Source organism: Prionailurus bengalensis, chromosome C1 (assembly GCF_016509475.1).
Source record: "Prionailurus bengalensis isolate Pbe53 chromosome C1, Fcat_Pben_1.1_paternal_pri, whole genome shotgun sequence".
In the NCBI taxonomy this organism is placed as follows: domain Eukaryota; kingdom Metazoa; phylum Chordata; class Mammalia; order Carnivora; family Felidae; genus Prionailurus; species Prionailurus bengalensis.
Genome location: NC_057345.1, coordinates 191,914,373 through 191,935,651, shown reverse-complemented (window position 1 = coordinate 191,935,651; position 21,279 = coordinate 191,914,373). Strand labels below are relative to the sequence as shown.

Here is a 21,279-nt window from a genome sequence, read left to right as displayed (position 1 = left end):
GAAAAAAAAAAGGAAGGAGAGCAGTGTCAAGATAAAACGTAACTTCCTTACGATACTTTAGGACAAATAAAAATTGGTACAAGACTAGGTTTTGTCCATGTCCTGGGATTGCTTCAGATCTCCTCGGCAGTAACTTGGTTCTAACACAACAGGATGAGTGAACCAGGAGACAGGATGTTTGAGTACGACATCCCCCTTTTAGTGAGCACCTAATATAGGCCAGTTCTTGTGCAAATATTTTGTACATGCTCTCTCATTTTTTTCTCACAACAACTTCATGGTAGAAATACTACTTTCTACTATTTAAGAGATACAGAAATGGAGGCTCAAATATAATAAGTGATTTGTCAAAGGTTATTGGCATGGCTAGGTCTCCTCAGGCATGTACCTGTTATGGTATATTGCTTCTAATATCAAAGTTCTAGAGATGATTAAAGACACTACAGTTATTAATGACAATAATTATTTATTGTGGAGCTTTTGTGTGGAGTCATTGTGCTAAACCCATCATGTACAGTAGACAATTTAAGGCTTACAACAATCCTATACATTGGGGACTGTTGCCCTCATTTTATAAAAAAGAAACCAAGAATTAGGTCAGTTAAATGCATTGTTGCAAGTCACATTTCTAAAGCAGATCTGAACCAGGCCTGGGTCGCTCTGAAGGCCACATTCCCAACTATTTTGCTCCACAGCTACATATTTAGACCAGATAATTCTTTGTAATGTGGGCCATCAGGTACTTTGTAGTATGTTTCATGTGTCCACTGAAGTACATCTGAGAGTTCCAGGGGGTCTAGTGACCTCGTATTTCAGCATCTGTCGTACTGTGGTGCCTGGGTACTATCTCTACCATGATTACTGGTGACATGGTATGGCTTAATCCACCTCTTTGGGCCAATTTTTGTAAGACCCCTTTCCTTCTAAGGTTCTAATGGACACAGAGGGGAGAGTAAAGTAAGAAAGCCAAGCGAAGAACTAGCCTCTGCAAAACGTGAGACAGGCATGAGGGAGTGGGCTGGCTTTCTTAGGAGTAGCTGGCTGCAGCCCAAGGCCAGTCCGCATTAGGCCAGGGTGTTGAGAGGATTAATCACGACCAGATGTCGGCTCCTGCCTCTGCATGTTTCTAAGGAGGCCCTCAGTAAAACCTTCTGGGATATTATCAACACTCAGAACCCAAAGCCCAAAGCCTGGCTTCAGACTGCAGAGCAGGATTTCCCTGGGGTGTGGTGGGACTCCAGGCCAGATGACACCTGATTGAGGGGAAGGACTATGCTGAACAAATCCTTCACAAGGCCCTAAAATCATTCCATGACAACATCTGCCTACCATATTTCTGGGGAAAAAAAAAAAAAAAACGTACCTAAAAAACCCCCTTGCATTCCAGATTGAAATCATTTGACTTCGTTTAAAAACAATAGCAATGAAAGGAAAAGAATAAATCAAGATTTTTTAAAGTACAGTTTTTAAAACAAAGAAGGGGAATAAAGAAAGTTGCTAAGATTACAAGCATGTAAGCTCTTGTCTTGAAGAGTGCCTACCTACATTCATCAGTGTTTTACATCATCAGTCCAAACACAATTTGAACCAATACAAACAGAGCCAATTCTTCCCAAATAAGAGGTCTAAATTTTCCAGGGTCAAGAAGTTGACCATGGTGATTGACCACATCTCAATACTCATGATCCTGTAATACTCATCTACCATACCTTTATCATGTTCGATATATATCTGCTTATATATTTAACTTATTATGTCACCAGTTTCCCGGATTACGGAATGAGTTAAGTTTCCCATCTCCAGTACTATATACTGCAGAACTCACTACAGATGTTCAAGAAGCGCTTGCTAAATTGAGTCACTTGTAAGATCTTTCATTCGGGGGCTCCGGACCTGGGGGAGGTTTCACCTACAATGAGCAAATGGCTTATTCACACACTGGAACTATGAGAGATTCATGAACGCAGGCTGGCCTGAAAATGCTAGCACATGTTCACATTTACACAGACTTTTAGACTCTCAAAGCGAAGCCTGATTACTTTCTGTGTACTGGCCCAATAGCCACTTCCTCAACTGCTGTACAATTTAAATTTATTCATTTAATTCAATAATTGTTTTAAGAGCCTCACTCCGCCATTACGCAGCAAACTGTCAGAGTCTCAGCAACATACTGTTACTTGTTTGTGGTATTTGAAACCATTTTTGCCAAAGATAACTGAAGAATATTGTTCAGAGCATCGGAACATACATAACCAAAACATCCTGATATAGGACTTGCAAATGTATTATAATTCTTTCATTTCAAATTCCCAATGGAAAATATGGGGCATGAATATATCGTAATTTATCGACTCTACTATGGTCATTACTGAGCCTTATAATTTCCTCAGCAAGAAAGTTTGAGAAGCACTGACACAGAGTGATCACAAATATCCAGTGGCCTACTATGCAGTAATAGTATTTTGTGCTTATCTGACACTTCTGCTTCCTGTCATTTCAGCTTCCTCTCCATATATTCCTATCTCCTTCCTGATTCTCTGTTTTTGGTTTACTTTGGCATGGAAAACTGGATAATAAAAAGCTTATTAAGGCATATGTGTTTTAAAATTTTTTTTTTCAACGTTTATTTATTTTTGGGACAGAGAGAGACAGAGCATGAACGGGGGAGGGGCAGAAAGAGAGGGAGACACAGAATCGGAAACAGGCTCCAGGCTCCGAGCCATCAGCCCAGAGCCCGACGCGGGGCTCGAACTCCCGGACCGCGAGATCGTGACCTGGCTGAAGTCGGACGCTTAACCGACTACGCCACCCAGGCGCCCCCAAGGCATATGTGTTTTATATGAATTAAGAAGATGCTGCATGAATGCCTAACCAGACTAGAATCTGAGGCCTTTTCAACTCATTGAAAATCATTCTTATTTAATTTTTTAAAAATGAACTCTGCTCTTATTTGTGCTAAAATTGCTTAAAGTCTGGTCACTAGAAGAATGGGTCCAAGGCAAAAAGTCAAGAAAAAAGCTTGGACCACATTATGAATGAATATGAATATATATATATATAATATATATATTATATATATAATATATATGTATATATACACATATTATATATATACATATTATACATATATATAATATGTATATATATACATTATATACAGATATATACATATATACATATATATGTATAATATATGTATAATAATATACATATATATAATATGTATATATATATACATTATATATACATATACATAATATATACATTATATATATAATATCTATATATATATAATGCCCATAATGAAGGTGAAAATAGCTTTATAGGTGAAAGGTACTATTTTCAGAGTCAAAGATCATCATCATGGTATATCAACTTTGTAGATTGTAATTTCCTTTTTTTTTAAGTTTATTTATTTATTTTGAGAGAGAGAGAGAGAGGGAGAGAGAGAAAATCCCAAGCAGGCTCCACCATGACCGTGTACTCCCCCACCCCACCCCTGGATGCAGGGCTCAAACTCTTGAACCTTGAGGTCATGGACTGAGCCAGAAACCAACAGTCACATGGTCAACCAACTGAGCCACCCAGGAGTCCTGACTGCAATTTCCTTTTTGATTAGGACTACCAATTCTTACAATTTTTTTTAAAGCTCACAGAGACAATCATGGGGTTCAAAATACACTTCAAAATGATGTAGGTTTCCAGAATTTTATCTGGCATGGTATGGATTTTTCTTATTTGAATTTCCATGCATGAAACAAAAATGTGTAAGTGATAAGGATCAGCACGAAAAGCAATGACTGATGCTGGCATTGTGAGATTTTAAAAAATAATATTCTAGTACATCTTTACAAAATACTGGCTACTGGAGAAAACCCATAAATGATGAGCCTGACTACCTGCATTAACATATGCCAACAGTTTTGGCTTTTGTAATAAAAGGAAATTGGTGAAAATAATTTGCATTGCATAATTGATAACTATTTTTCTCATGTTTCAGTTAATAATTTCCTTTTTTGAGGTAAATTTCTTATTGGGCATATAGCAATTATGAATTTTTCCAGGCAAAGCTCCTGCAAAAGCTAAGAAGTTGATTATAAAATGTAGCATATTTTTGTGGTCAGGATGAAACGCCCAAGTTCCGCTTCTAACAGTGGAGGATTTGCAGTGCAGCTACTGACATCCTTGGAGTGTAGGGTCCTCCGGTTGGAGGTAAAAACCTAGAGGACACGGCTCCTGGTCATGATCGTTATGGTTTTCCACCAGCAGAAAACATGATCAGTTTTGAGAAAAATGGGTAGTGGAAGCAACCATTTAACATTAGTGTTCTTTCAAAAGCTGTCCCTTTTATCTTCCTTTGAATTCATTAATTATAGATCCACCACATGATTTATAGATACCAATAGAGATGGAGTTGGAAGTGACTCATGCTGGGAACTTCTAGCGGCCTCCTGTTGAGTAGCTTGGATGCTGTTAAATGTTCCATATTACGAAGAAACGTGAAGATTGAGGAACAAGCACTGTGTTCCCCGAAATTCTACAACTGTGTATATTCTCTCTAAAAATTAATATTTTAGTCCTTTTAAAATAGGGGGATTGCTTGTATTAGCAAAAAAATTTTTTTTCTTATACCTCATACTAAACAGTGTAGATCATGAAATTCTGCATTTCTCAGAGGGAGCATTCCAAATTTCCTAAGCACGCCAGAATCAAATTACTTAAATTATGTCTATTTCATATTCTGAGTGCATGCATTTGCAATTAGCTATGTCATGCATTTTTCTTTCATTTAATTTCATCATCATCAAGTAGTATTTATTAAGCACAAACCTGGCTAATTAATTTTCTAGAGAATAACAGGTATTCTTATACTCATTCTCCCTATTTAAGAGACCTTAAATAATCTGATATGTGACATTTTTTCCCTTAGCAAAAACTGCCTTTAAATTTCAATTTTTACCTTATTATTTCAAGGTTTCATAGGACATATTCTACTCCCAAAGTCTATATATTCAAATAAAAAAATGTCATTCAGAATTAATACAATAGATTCCATGAGAATTTTATTCTTACTACAGCATACTAATATTCTATCTTGATTGTTTTAAAATATCACTATCCTAGTCATCTATTTTTCCTAGAAGCAATTCATTTTTAAGGTAGAAAAATAAGAGAAATAAGCAATTTAAATCACTATAATCAATAGTTGCAAAAAAAGCATTTTCTCCTTAAAAATTCAGTTCATATAGTTCATGAAAAGCAAAGCGAAAGAAAGCCACTGATCTCAGAATGTTTAGCAAATGAGAATGAGAATACTGAATGTCTTCAAACTGATTATCAAGACTTTATGTGTGCTTTACTGGAGGAAAGGAAAAGCTAGTTTTTTTATGTGGATTTGGAGAAAGGAGAGCATTTTTCTCAAGGTACCTTTTTTTCTAACTGCAACAAAGACATTACTCCTTTCTTTTCACTTACCAGTAACTACACCATCACATTCACTATAAATTCCCATCACAAGACTAAAATTTTAGAAAAGCATCGTCATGAACATCATAATTCCGCTCAGTTCATGGTTCATAAGAAGTTAACTCATAAACTTATACGCAGTATATTTTGGTTCTGGAAGCAATTACCCTGTACTTCAGGGACAAATGCCCAGTAAGAAGGACAGACACTACAAGGAAACTACAAATAGGCAATGTCTGTTATTGTTGAAGCATATTAGCGTTAATCCTCAGTCGTATGTGGCTATGAAGGTCAATGGTCACTTTGTATGGTGAAAGGCACAGCTAAAAGTGATGCTTCAGAAGGGTCCACAAAGGACTCCCTGGCCTGAAGCAAATGCTGTGTCCTGACACAAGTGGAGAAGAAGAGTTTCTAGGATTTACTTCTTGATATGCACATTTGAATTTAAATATTAATGAGATTAAGCATTTGAGTAACTCTGAATAGAGTTAAAATATTGTTCAGTGTGCCCTTAGAGTGACAGAAATTCACTTCCAAGAGAGAATCCTAAAGTAGCCGGATACTCTTATTTTCCAACAGAGATTTACATCTCCAAAGACATTTACTTCCTCAAATAAGAGAGGAGATGATAGAAATCAGTAGCCTGAGAGGTAAGTTAAAAAAGGAAAAAAAGAAAGAAAAAAGAGGGAGGCCCTCAATTACAGTCACAGTCATTCTGTGGTTTTGCATCTGGCAAGAAGTAGCCTATCTTTGTTTACACCAACGGAAACCCCCAGGAGAATACAGCATACAGAATCCACAGGAAGAATTTGGTCATACTTTTCAAAGTAGTTTAGTTTTCAAAAATCCACCTTCCCTAAAGGGAAAAACACCTTGAGAACCAATTAGTGGTATGAAGGGCCAGGAGAAAAAGATTGTGCTCTGGCAGAAAGATTATTTTGTTGATTTCAGGTAAAAACCTAGGGCCAGATGCGAAAGTGGATGTTCCCCATGCTTATCTCCCCTTTGCCCCAGGGACACTGCAGTCTGTTACATTTGTATCTTCTGAACAGGGACAGGAACAAAGTCTCAAAACAATTTTTGTAAGACATAATCCTGAATCACAGAACAGGTGGCAATTTTCTGAGGAATAACAGCGGATTATTGGAAGAGCAGAAGAAGATAGAAAAATACTTTCTCCCTCTTTTTCTGGTTAAGCAGATGTCTTGTGAGCAAAGCTTAGTCCTCTACCCTTTACACTGCAAAAAGTAAACAAGACAAATGGATACTAAACATTCACAATAAGGCTAAATTCATGATTGATGCCTCTTACTGTTTAAAATCAGCTATAAATATGCTGTCCAGTGGTTTTTAGTGGTGTGATTGTCTGACTCAGCAGACCAGTGTCAGGAAAGAAATTTACATAAATGGAAAGTGAAATCTTTCTGCAAGAAACAGGACTGTTAGAAACTGCTTAGGTAAGGAGATGCTCACTTACGCAAACATGGATATACATATTAAACCTGCTCTCCAGTATCTGCTTGAGCTTAAGTTATTGCCCATAAAAGAGCTAAGATGTTTGCTTTTAATTTCCAAAAATTCATTTCAGTTCCAATTTTACTTGGAATAGATTCTGCAAATAGAACTGTCATTAGGTATAAGAAGAAAAATATCAATCTCGTATCCACAAACATGACCAAGACTTATTCTTTAAACACAGCACGTGTTTAGATGGCTTGGCTAAGGATGACAAGCATGACACCAGACAACCCCACGGCGATGGCCCTTGATCTCTAGGAATATGGATGGAAGAGCTGAAGGAGGCTTCACTGCATTGTAACGTAGCACAGGATCTGAAGTCAGACTGCCTGAGTTCCAATCTTAGTTTAAGCAATTCCTGGGTATGTGGCCATGGGAGAGTCACTAACCACTGCAGTTTCCCTATGATGGAATGGCATGCTAATAACTCGGGGTAAATAGGAAGAATATATGTATCCAGCATATATTAAGCACTAAGCACAATGAATGGGAACTGCTGCTGTTGTTAATATTACCGTTATTTTCCTTTTGCTCCTGGATCTGCATATCTGAGCCAGATTGGAGAGTGTGATAGACTGAACGACTGACCCCAGTTTTTCACCTTTCTCTGTACTCACGTCTTTGCCACAGCCTCACCATGCGTGGACTGTGTTTCTCTACCCCTTGACCTTGGATTCACCTCTATTACTGCTTTGGTCAGAGGCACATGTGTGCACATCGTGTGTATGTGTGTGAGTGGAGTAACTGCCGGATCAGTGCCCAGGATTTCAAAGGCTTCACTCTTTGCTACTGGCCCTCTGACACCTCAGAGCATTAGAAGAATATGCTCCCCCTAGCCTGCTGGCCCAAGAACTGAAATACGAGGAGCCCACTCAGACCTGTGACAGAGACATACCAGTCTGAATCTGAATCAAAGCTCCTCCAGCTGTCCTGCAGAGCTATGAGGGGCACAAATTGATGTATGTTGTTGATGTATGTTACTTATTGATGTATGTTACTGAAATTCTGTCATTATTTATTATGCAAAAAAAAAACCCTACTGACCCAAAGAGTACATTAAAAAGTTGTCTACCCACAGTGAATTTATTTCCCAAGGAAAACAGCATTAGCTCAGCGTCTAGGTCTGAAACAAAAGTGGGATGAGAAGTAAGAAAAGACAAATGCTTCACCAAAGCCAGGATTCTAGGACTAGAGATGCTCCTGGAAACTTTGCATAGATGTTCTTGGCTTTTATTTAGGGAAGATCATGTTACTAACATCAAGATAATTTTTAAATGGCTAACATTTGTTGAAAGTTTATCATGGGCACTGTGCTAGGCAGTATGCATACAATAACTCTCTTGGTCCTTCTAAGAGCACCAGGAGGTAGGGTCTATTAGTTTTACTCCTTTTACAAATGAGGACACTGAGGCATACTGAGACAAGTAGCTTGCCCACATTGACAGAGGGTGAGAGTAGTCCGGGCAGGATTCAAACTCAAGAAGCCTCATGGCATGGTATGAGATGATGGTGGTGGGGAGGACAGCTGGCGATAAGCACAAACATGTTTCCCCCACTCAATAACCACTTCACCCCTGCAATCACAGTGTGTGTTAATCTAATCCTTAGAATCGCTGAATTAGGTATTGCCCATAGTCCCGCTCCAGAGATGAAGAAAGGGGAGCCCTGCAGGTCACGCTCCTTGCCCACATTCCCACATGGCTAGCAGTGATGTGCGAATTGGAGGACATGATGATGAAGCTGTGTTTGAACCCAGGCGATGTAGTTAACTATTACACTATGTTAATAGCAATGATCACACTGCTCCCCCAATGGGCAAAGGAAGGATCATGTTCTTTCCTTTCCTTTTTTTTTTTCTGCAAATCTGGAAGCTTTTCCAAGTTCAAAGGCCAACATGCATTCCTGGCACCCTGGCCATCTTCAAGTGTATATAATGTGATCAATGCCCTTTAATTTATACTACAATCATGCTGAGGTTCCACTGAGCTTTCCTTCTTGCAAGAACAATTTCTTTATTTGCTGCCTTCCTGTTGACTTGTTTTTAGTGTTGTTTTTATGATTGTGTATTTTAGGTCACCTAACTCTGTCAGGTAACACATTCAGAGGAATCCTAATGGTAATAAAAGAAATGGGTGAAAGAATATTAATCATGATGGCTTTAGAGAACGATGTCCAGGATATAAAACTAACCCCAGAGAGAATATGAACAGACAGTTGTTGCCCAGATCCATTCACACGTACACTTGCTGCACCTGCAGGAGAGCCTCGTGGTCTCATGTCTTCAGACACCCTCTCTATCCAGTTCCCAAACAAATAGCCACATCTCAAGTGCCTTTACATGGACGTGCAAACATCATTCCCACCGACCTTAAAAGCAGCACCTCCGTGGATGATGGATTTGATAAAAATCCCCAAGTCTGTTCCAGTTTCTCGAGATTTGTTCCCTTTCAAGCTCACGCCAAGACCAGCAGAACCTGAATCATTCAGAGGGATCTCGAAGGTGAGTTGCTCCGTTGTTTCCAGGGAGAGTGGGTAGCAGTCAGGCTCTCCTTTCTGTTGAAGCGCACATGGAAAGAGTGAAGGGGAGAAAGCAGATTAGTGTTTACACACAAATGGCCAAGCACTGACACAACAAGATGACTGGACCTCTAGCAGGCTGGTCTCTTCTCTCTATAACGGGCCACCACCACCACGTCCTCGGGATTGAGAAACGGTTCTTGGGAGTCAAATTTGCTGATCATCAACTAAGAGGACCCTTTGGTGAGGTGGAGTCATGCCACTTGAAACACCCCATAACCGTTTGGAAATTCAGCAGAATATATTCATTAAAGAGGCTGGATATTACGTACGGGAACTTCGGTACCAGAAAACACCTCAGAGATCATGTGATCCCAATAACTTCATTTTGCAGATGAAGAAAGAGATCTTGGTGTAGAAATATGCTAACATTTGAGGACAATATTTGGCTTGTATAATTTAAAACACATCTTTCACATGGAAGCAGTGTTATTGATCAAGACTGTCAACTGGATACAGAGCACTGAAAAAATATTATCTTAAAGTTAGGGAAATGTGATTTATAATGAGTATCACTAAATTACATTTCACTTTGTCCAACTCATGCCTCAGGCTTGCTTCTTTGGGTAGTATAACTCAGTGGCAATCAGTTTTTGAACTCAAACAAAAACAATAATGCACAACAAATATTTGTGTGCTCTTTGCCAATGACACTTGGCCATGAGCACAACTATTCGCAAAAAACAACAAAAAAAATACAGATACATGGCTGTAACAGCTACACTTGGGGTTCAAGTATCCAGGGAGAAGCATAAGGTTAATCATATTTGGCCCCTGATGTTTTCTTTTTTTTTAAATTTTTTTTTTTCAACGCTTATTTATTTTTGGGACAGAGAGAGACAGAGCATGAACAGGGGAGGGGCAGAGAGAGAGGGAGACACAGAATCGGAAACAGGCTCCAGGCTCTGAGCCATCAGCCCAGAGCCCGACGCGGGGCTCGAACTCACGGACCGTGAGATCGTGACCTGGCTGAAGTCGGATGCTTAACCGACTGCGCCACCCAGGCGCCCCCTGATGTTTTCAAATATACAGGAGTGAGAACAGAAAAGTGCTGTCCACATGATAACCTCTGCAGGTGCCCCTCCTGCGTCCCTCTCCAGCTGGCAGAAATGTGAGATTGGGCCACAGTGTTTAACTGGAAAATTTGAAAATAAGATAGCCCTGGAAACCTTTCAACTCATTCTAGGTTGGTAGTTCTTCCTGTCTGTAATTATGTCTAGGAACTCTCATCTTAGGGTCACTTTGAGGGACCCTTATGTAAAACTGCATATTGTAAAAATTGCTGTGGATGTCTGAATGTCAGTCACCAAATAACAACTATAAAATCAGAAGTAGCAAAGAACCCATAATTAAAACAGGATTAAGAGGCTGATCATAGCCAGATCCACTGACCCAGTATTTTCAACTCCTACCAAAATGGAGAAAACCCATGTCTAACTTAAAAGAAATTTAAGTTTCTTCATTTAATTTAATTTCATTGTAAATGAAGTTAGCTACAAAAATTTTGACAATAGATGATTTCAAAGAAATGAAACCTTATTGCTTAATTTAATAAACCTATTATAAGTTATTTCTTTTAACTCATACTATTATCTGAGAAACAAATCCCATTATTTGAATCAAAGTAACCGTCTTTTTTTCCCCTTATGGGAATGTCATAGCTAAATACTGAACATAAATTATTAGCCTTCATCTTTGTTTTCCAGAATTTCCTATTTAGAATCCATAACATTTGATAATCATTTATGTTTCCAGGTCTCTCTGGGGTTTGGTTAATTTCAGTCTGATAAAGTTCCACTGAATTAAAGTATAAATTAAAGAAAAGGTGTTCTTCCTAGAAGTTTGTGAACACCATTTTAGGGAAAGACTAAAAGCTTCTGACTTTTTTTCTTTTATATGTTTATTTATGGCTTTTGAGAAAGACAGCATGAGCAGGGGAGGGGCAGAGAGAGAAAGGGAGAGAGAAAATCTCAAGTAGGTTCCACAGTCAGCACAGAGCCTAAGGTGGGACTCGATCCCATGACCCTGCGATCATGACCTGAGCTGAAATCAAGAGTCAAACACCCAACTGACTGAGCCACCCAGGTGCCCCAAAGCTGTAACTGGCTGTGATCAATTAATTGTAAACACCATTACACTCACACCAGCCATGGCTTTTTATCTCCTAGAGACAAAGTGACACAAGGGCAGATTTTGCTTGAGTAATACCTTCAAACCATTTTATTCTGTGATCAAATCCAATTTCTTTGGCAACTGTGTTTAATTAAGATTGACATTCATACTTGTACTAACATCTTTCATTTATTACAGACACGGTAAAAACAAAATAGAAACCAAGTTATATTATTTATGGCTATGTTTTAATTTTTGTATGTGTGTGTTATTTTTCTTTAAGTTTTTATTTTAATTCCAGTTGGTTAACATACAGTGTTATATTAGCTCCAGGGGTACAGTACTGTGATTCAACAATTCCATATATTACCCTGTGCTCATCACAACAATTATCCTCTTAATCACCATCATTTAATTAACTGATCCCCACACCCACTTCCTCTCTGGTAACCATCAGTTTTCTCTCTATAGTTAAGAGTCTGTTTCTTGCTTTGTTCTCCTCTTTCTTTTTCCCTTTTCTCATTTGTTCTTTTCTTAAAATCCACACGAGTGAAATCATACGGCCTTTGTCTTTCTCTGATTTATTTCACTTAGCACAATACACTCTACCTTCATCCATATCATTGCAAATGGCAAGATTTCACTCTTTTGATGGTTGAGTATTATTCCATTACATATATACATACACCACATCTCCTTTATCCATTCATCAGTAGATGGACATTTGGGCTATTTCCATAGTTTGTCTATTATCGATAATGCTGCTATAAACGTGAGGGTGCATGTATCCCTTTGAATTAGTATTTTTGTATACTTTGGATAAACACCTAGTAGTGCATTGCTGGATTATAGGGTAGGTCTGTTTTTAACCTTTTTTTTGGAACCTCCACACTGTTTTGCAGAATGGCTGCACCAATTTGCATTCCTACCAACACAGCAAGATTTGCCTTTTAAGTCCCTGATACCTGACAGTCAGAAATATAACAACAACAAAAAATCTGGTAGCTAACAATGGTTCCAAGTGCTTTACACATATTAGTATACTTACTCTTCGTAATAACCCTATGAGGATTATTATCATACCCATTTTATAGATTAGAAGACTGAAACGTACAGGGGATAAGTACTTACAGTCCATCAGACTTGACAGTGTTGGAAGCTATGTGAGGCCCAGTCAGCATGGTTCCTGTGTAGACTCTTAACTGCTATGTCTCAACCTCTGTGAACCACTATGACTTGGCCTAGCCACAAGAAATTCCAAGACAGATTCTCACAATGACAGCAAGACATCATGCAATTTTACATCCTCTACTCAAGTATAGTTATATTTTATACCTTTTTTACACTTTATCAGGCTCAAGCCATAATTAGTGGGCTCTTATAATAGCAAATTATTATTGCTATTCACCCAATAGTGAAGGAAGCCATTACAGTAGTTAGCACAGCCATTTCCTCTATTAGAAATAAATGTCCCTTTACCTAATGTACAAAAAAAATCAATATGCTGAATGCCTTCCTCCAATAATCTTGGTTCAACTAGGAACTCTAAAAGTTAAGCTAAAATCTTGCCAGATGACATTTTTTAGAAGGATGAAAAGAGGTATAAAGGCCTTACAAGTGTCCCAAATGCAGGACCTTAGTCACTGGAGAAGCCCAAAAGGTCCTCTCTTGCTTTCTATGTTTCATGCTGTATTGGGAGTATTCCTTGCTTTTTCTACTTACAATTATCCAGAGGGGGGCAAAAATCCAGATTCAAGCCTGGCATAATAAAGGAAATCTTGTGAATTTCATTCATTTTTTTTTCTTTTCATTATTTCTTATTCTTTGCTACTAGAGGCCATGCCTCTAGATACACAGTCCGTGAGCTCCTAGATCCAGGCCCATGATGGATGCCTACATGCCCCTAGTGTGTATGTCTAGACCTCACGCTCTAGCATGTTCCCAGGATCAGTCTTTCAGGGTCCACAACTAAAGCTTTCTGGGTCTGATATTTGGGTCTGACAATGCTTTGTTGTGGACTGTTCTATGCATTAAAGGGTATCGGCAGAATCCTTGGCTACTACCCACGAGATGCCAGTAGTACCTCCTTCCCCAGTTATGACAACCCAGAATGCCTTCAGACATTGCCAAAAGTCTCCTGGGCTCAAAATCGCCTCCAGTTGAAAACCACTGCCCTGAATTAACAATTGCCAAGAATAGTGAAGTTTAAGGCAAGTAGGGTTCCGAAAGTATTTGGAACTGCAATGTTGCCTGCGGGTATGTTCTCAACTACCAGAAAGGAGTGGCAGTGAAAATCCCTACAACTGACTAAGTCTTAGGCTCACAGGTTCATGACTGACCACTTAGTTGGTAATAGAATTCTGCACTTAGTTATGTCTCTGGTTAGAAGGCAGCTAATTTTTCGGAGGCAGAAATATGATCTTTGGGGGATCAACAGAGTAGGAAAAGTGATAAATACTGAATTTATTGGTACATATACAAAATGCTGACTTTTATTAATATAACCCAGAAGACAAATTTAGCTTATCAAGTGGTGTTTGTTAGGTTAGTTATGCTTATATATATGCTGTTTTGTACTTTTTCATTTATTGAAAATCATAGACTTATATAAAATAGTATGAACATAAAGACTTCTCATGTGAGAATATAACGTGAAGCATAATAGCTTATGTGTACAGTATATTTCAATTCTATAACATATACACTGTATACATACTCAGACACCTACCCATCTATCTGTTACCTACCTGCCCCACAACCCCACCCCATCTATCTGCATATGTGCAGATGTCTGCACAGAAAACAACAACAACAACAACAACAACAACAACAAGCCGGTTATCTACTGCACTGCAATATGGACTACTGTTTCCTTCTTTGTAATTTTCTGTTTTCTAAATATTTATCCATAATTATAAAAAGATAAATTCTTTTAAAAGGAATTCATGAAGGCACAAGAACCATTTGCTGTATAATGAACCATTATAGAGATGTAAACACATCTCTATAATGACACACACACTCTTTTACACATACACACACATTTTGTAACACTACATATGCTACATATAATATGTATTACCCTATAAAACTATATAATATATGGTGTGTATATGTATTCTATATATGTATATGTATGCACGTGTGTAGTATATTTATAACCTCTCTTAGAATAACCAATGACTTTCATTTACTAAATCTCAGGGTCAACTATCACCTTTTATCTCCCTAGATCTGCAGGAGCATTAGACCAAATTGATGAAGTCCTACGTTTTGAGATACTTTCTTTTCTTGGTCCTAGGACATCACTCTCTTACAGTTCACCTGCCACTTCCTGGTATACTCTTGCCATTCCCTTTGCTGATTCTTCCCCATCTCACCAATCTATAAATACTAGTGTCCTAGGAATCAATCATCTGACCTTTTCTTTCCCATCCTCACTTTTTTTTATTTATTTTTGAGAGAGAGGGGAGACACAGCACAAGTGGGGGAGGGGCAGAGAGAGAGGCAGACACAGAATCTGAAGCAGGCTCCAGGCTCTGAGCTGTTAGCAAAGATCCGGACGTGGGGCTCAAACCGCGAGATCATGACCTGAGCCGAAGTCAGACACTTAACCAACTGAGCCACCCAGGCGCCCGTCCCATCCTCACTTTTGAAGTTACCCCCACCTAATTTCATTTTGTTAAAATATCATTTACACGCTCAGGGGTTACAAATTCCTACCTGCACCTCTCTCCCCTAAACTAGATTCACATAACCAATTCTCTAGTAAGTAACTCTACTAGGATTTCTACCTTGAAACTATCATGTCCAAATAGATCATCCCTTAAACCTGTTCCTCCTGAAGAAGTAAACGGCAATTGTATTCTTCCAGATATTCAAGCAAGAGACCTCAATGTCATCGCTGACTTCCTTCTTATCTCACACTCTGCATCCCACCCACCAGCAACTCCTGTCAGCTCTACTTTAAACACACCCAGAATCTAGCACTCTTAGCATCTGGGTCAGCACTGCTTCTCACCTGACACTCTCTTGTACTAGTGCCTCCTTTCTGCCTCCTTGCTTCCACTAGTCTCCTCTTCAGGCTGCTTCTCAACACAGCAGCTAGAGTGGTCCCATGCAAATAAATACTCAAATACTTCTAGTGACTTCCCACCTCATTCAGAGAAAATGCCAATGTCCTACAAACCCTACATAAGTGCCCCGACTCTTCTCTCTGCTCATCTCTCCTACTACTTGCCCTATGTCTTCTGCATTGCCCTGCTTCTTTTCTTTACTACAACCTTCATGCTTCTGCCCCAAGACCTTTGCCTCACCTCTTCTCTCTGCTTTAAATACCCCTTCCTTAGACTCCTGCAGACCTCCTTCTCTCACTTCCTTCAATTCTCTGTTCAAATGTCAATTTATCAGTGAAGGCTTCCCTGACCATTCAGTTTCAAATTGCTTCAATTCTCTCTCAATATAACCCGACCCATGTCCATTATCCTGCTCTTTCTCCACAGTATTTATTGCATATTGTATACTTGCTTGCTTATTTGTTTTTAATAGGGTCTCTTGAAAGCAGGGACTTTTATATTATTCTGATTCTTTTTCCACCAGTGTACTGCCAGTGCTTAAAACAGTGCCAGACTCGGGGCACCTGGGTGGCTCAGTCGGTTGAGCATCATGACTTCGGCTCGGGTCATGTTCTCATGGTTTGTGAGTTCAAGCTCCGTGTCAGGCTCTGTGCTGACAACTCATAGCCTGGAGCCTATTTCGGATTCTGTTTCCCTCTCTCTCTACCCCTCCCCCACTTACACTTGGTCTCTCTCTCTCTCTCTCTCTCTCTCTCTCAAAAATAAACATAACAAAACAAAACAAAACAGTGCCATACTCAAAAACTGGCACTGGATGACTATTTGTTGAATTGATTAATATATAGACAAAGGTAGATATAGATGTGTGTGTCCAACAGTATGTGCCTGTGTGTATGTATGTATCTGTAAATATGTATTTGTGGGATTATATACATATATATGCAAATATATAAATTGCTGGCATCACATTTGATTCCTACCATTGCAGATTTCATTAATTTAAATGTTTATACAAGTTAGCTTTTACATGAAAGATAATTTACAATAAAAATAATGCTTTTTATAAAACACAAAGTATCACAGTTTTAAGAAACCTTAAAAGTCACCTAACCCAATTTCCCTTTTCCCTTTATACCACACTTCCTGTTCGAGGAGAGATGATAACCTAGCTCAGCTTCAGCATCAAATCCTCAGTGAAGGTACCAAGATGTGTCATTGCTACCAATTTGTGATCAACAATGGAGTATTCATAATTTTAAATTGTAGCATGTGACTATTTTAAGTGAATACTGCAAAAAGTGATACTCATGGTATATTTCATCAAGTTTGGGAACCAGTGTGATCCAGTACCCAAAACTACATCATCCATCTTTCTATTTGCCTTTCCATCCAAGCACATGGATTTATGCACATTTTTATTAAATAAAAAAAAATAAATTAAATTGAAAACCAAATGGTGAGTAAAATGTTAACTGTCTTATCTTTCCCAATTTTTATAAGCCATTTTAATGTTTTATCCTAACTACCCCTAATCTTAACTAATCCTTTGATCTTTTTTTTTTAATTTTTTTTTTAACATTTATTTATTTTTGAGACAGAGAGAGACAGAGCATGAATGGGGGAGGGGCAGAGAGAGAGGGAGACACAGAATCGGAAGCAGGCTCCAGGCTCTGAGCCATCAGCCCAGAGCCCGATGCGGGGCTCGAACTCATGGACTGCGAGATCGTGACCTGAGCTGAAGTCGGACGCTTAACCGACTGCGCCACCCAGGCGCCCCTCCTTTGATCTCTTTTACACAAACTTTTTCAAGTTCTTATAGCTGTTGTTCTGTTATCATCCTAATTATATATATCTCCCTTTCTCCCTCCCACCCAGGTATGCCTTTTCCTAGTTTTCCATTCCTTCACTTTGTTCTCTGTAATACTATCTCTACTCCCAAGCACAATGAACAATAATCTGTAAGAGCTGGAATACAGAAATGAGATTGGTCCATTCTGGCCTGAGTGGCAAGAGTCACTCTGCAAACCACAGTGATCCAACCAAATTTTTATCAAGTATCTACTATGTACTACCAACACTGTTAATATGAAACGGCTGGAATATAACTGGCAAAAAGTTTATTGAACAATATGGGAGGACCTCTCTGTTTTGTTCGCAGTATTATCTGGAGAGGAAATGTATGATTTAAGAACAGGAAAGGGGGCGGCTGGGTGGCTCAGTGGGTTAAGCGTCCGACTTTGGCTCTCAGGTTGTGATCTTGTGGTGTGTGGGTTCGGTTCCCGCGTGGGGCTCTGTGCTGACAGCTCAGAGCCTGGAGCCTGCTTTGGATTTTGTGTCTCCCTCTCTCTGCCCCTGCCCCGCTCAGTCTCTCAAAAATGAATAAACATTAAAAAAAAATTAAAAAAATAGGAAAGAAGCAGAAGAATCTATATAGTTGGACACTGGGAGATATACTAACCATGTTTATCAAACAAATATCAAAAGTAATTACTTGGCGTGAGAAGAGGAAAGCGAGGCAGGAAGACGGATGAGTTGCAAGGCATCTGTATTATTAGCTTAAGAGTATCCCAAATAGGGCCATCTCTGGAATCACAAATGTTCTTGTACTGTAAAGCAGCACTTGATCCATGTGTGCAAGTGGTAATAAAACAGGCTTCCAAAGCCCCAGGGGAATCCACCAGACTGCAGGGCCAGTGTTCAATTTCTCAGAAGCCCAGGTCAGACCTGAAAGCATCCATGCTGAACCTTGTATGGCCCTCATTTCATTAAATGCCGTGCTCTCGACTCAGCACAAGCAAGCTCTGGATGTCTTTGCCTCGCCTCCCAAATGTGTAATTAGTTTGTGTTGTGAGCAGCTTACTTTATGCAAGAGTTATGATTCACATGCAATCATTTTGTCAAGTACCAAAACTCAAACAAAAGGCCTTTAAAGGAAAAAAATGAATAATTTTTTCTTATATAAAGCAAAAGCCATACCTAACAACTCTGCGAGGATGTTTTATAGTAAGCTTAAGCACTGTTAACTTTTGCCTAAGTAAATTCTAAGGCATTTAAGGTGATAAAACTTTTCCTATAAGCGGAATAAATTTTCACAACAGTGAAAGGATAAGATACCTGCAAAACACGTAATTTTCTGAATTTTTAAAAATTTCTGAAAAAGTATGGATAGCTATTACAAGCATGACAGGTTTTTGGCCAATTGGATTATATAAAATTCAGAATGTATCACCCTAGAGTAGGGATGAGAGACTCCTACCAATAGCTGAGAGGCATTCTATTTTAGATTGTACTTTTCAGAGAGTAAGAGAAAAGATGGCAAGAGATGGGCAGGCACATGCAAAGGTAAATGGTAATCCAAGGATGATCATTTCAATCAATGGTAAAGGACTTTCCCTCCAACTGTTGCTAATGTATACATGAAATCAGCAGAACTCTTGGTTATTTACAAGTAGACATTAAATAATCTTCGGAATTATACTCTACTATACTAAGTTTTTGACAAGCAACCCAACCAATGGAGGAAACTTTTTTTTAATAAAAAATGTTTTAATTCATTTTATTCATTTTGAAGGACGAGTAGAGAGAGAATCCCAAGCAGGTTTTGCACTGTCAGCGCAGAGCCCAAGACGGGGCTCAAACCCATGAACCGTGAGATCATGACCTGAGTCGAAATCAAGAGGCAGGTGCTCAACTGACTGAGCCACCCAGGCACCCCAATGGAGGAAACTTTTTAAATGCAGGCTCATTACAGGTAGCTCAATAATCTATATTTTAACTATATGCCCTTATGTGGTTTCCTTAAGTAAATATTCATCCATTTTAAAATACTTTTTAACCAAAGACCTGAATAAAGAAAATCCTATAAAATATTTGTAATTGAGACACTTTTTTCCCTGTTTTTTGATATCCATTTCCTGGAAAGGATGAAGAAGGAAACTACTGAATACAAAAGCTCATTTCTGACTGCACTTATAAAACAACAACAACAAACAAACAATTTTCTTTAAGTAAAGGATTAATCTAATACCAGGAAACAAATGTCCAAAAAATGGCCATTCTTTATTGTCTGCTCACCATAAAGGTGCATTGATGTAATACAAAGTCAGAGATTAAAACTAACAAAAGTAAAGCAAGTCAAAGTTAAGATTCCTAGAGCAATCCTTTGTTCCCTCCTACTTACAGTATTACTTGAAAGATCAGCATATTCAACAGTTTAGTAACACTGGCAATTCTTTTTCACTTTTCTGATAAAGACGAAGAAATGAATACATTTTGCATCAGGAAGAGTAGTGTAAATGAATATTTTACAATTCAGACAGCATGGAGTTTTTATAAAACTAGAACCTGCTTTGTTAATATGGAGAAGCAATAGGTCTTTCTTGTTTTGTGTTTATTCCTCCCTGTTAGAAGTGAACCTGATTAAAATGTCTTAAACCTTTTACAGGCAGTAATTCACTGGTTAAAACACAAGAGTACATGCTTTTATATGAGTATAAGATTCAAGAACAAACAACATGATTGTTAAAATATATATATATATATGAATATTTATATAATGAATTTATATAATGAATATATATATTCATGTAATGAATATATATTTAATATATATTATATATTAAATAAATATATATTTAATAAATATATATTTAGTATATAAATTATTTAAATATTTTATAAATTTAAAAATCTAAACAGGAAGCATAGTGGGCCTAATTCTTAGAGGAGCAGACCCATTCGAAAAGCTGGATTCCTAAGCGAAATACTTCCCATATCTTTGCCATCACAAATACTCTGCGTGCTAAGCTACCTGCATTTAATGGCTTGAAAAGACAACACAACTACCCAGACAAAAGCTAAACATAAATAAAAAAGACCACACCGGTTATGATGCCTGCTTCACTCACAGCCTGTCCATTGCTCAGGTGACGACTCACTGAATAGGTGGTGCCCTTTGGCTCGGAGACAGTCAGTCCATAGGCAGTGGGCTAATGCTTGTTGAGTGGGTCTTGCCCAAGGCTACGCCAATTAGGGAAGGTTTCAGAAACCACTAAACCAGTCAAACTGGCTCCTTCTAAGACTTGGATCAATGCAAGGTCTAATACACAGGGTCACAGTGATTGCAGGTGAGGAAAAATACCCTGATAGTTTCTATTACTAAAATTTCTAGGGAAAAGGTTTATTTTTAGGACTTCTCACTGCTTTTAAGAGGTTAATACATATTCCCTAATTCACTCCATCGTGGAACACATCTTTGCATGAAGTATATATTAGAGGAAAAGTATTCCCTACCATACACTTAAAGACATGCTGCTTTAGAGAACCAGGGAAGGTCAAGGTTGAAAGGAATGGAGCAGAGAACAGAGAAGGCTCGAGAAAGAGAAATCTTGTAGGTCATGAACAACGCCCTAGAAATACTTCCCAACCTCATGGTTAAGCTTTCCAGTTCCATTACTTTTGTGTCACACTTCTGTGTACATGTCGTATGCCCCAATCAGCATCAACAACAACAAAGTATCATAGAAGGAAA

General features: G+C 38.4%; 1 protein-coding gene across 2 annotated transcripts in view; it reads right to left on the bottom strand.

The window, feature by feature from the left end:
• Positions 1-21,279, bottom strand: part of PARD3B (par-3 family cell polarity regulator beta) — a 1,020,722-nt gene that overhangs the window by 416,968 nt on the left and 582,475 nt on the right. For both annotated transcript variants that reach the window (XM_043577601.1, XM_043577602.1), the window contains exon 11: positions 9,352-9,537. In XM_043577601.1, coding sequence (XP_043433536.1) covers positions 9,352-9,537 — 186 coding nt within the window. The remainder of the gene's footprint in view (positions 1-9,351; positions 9,538-21,279) is intronic.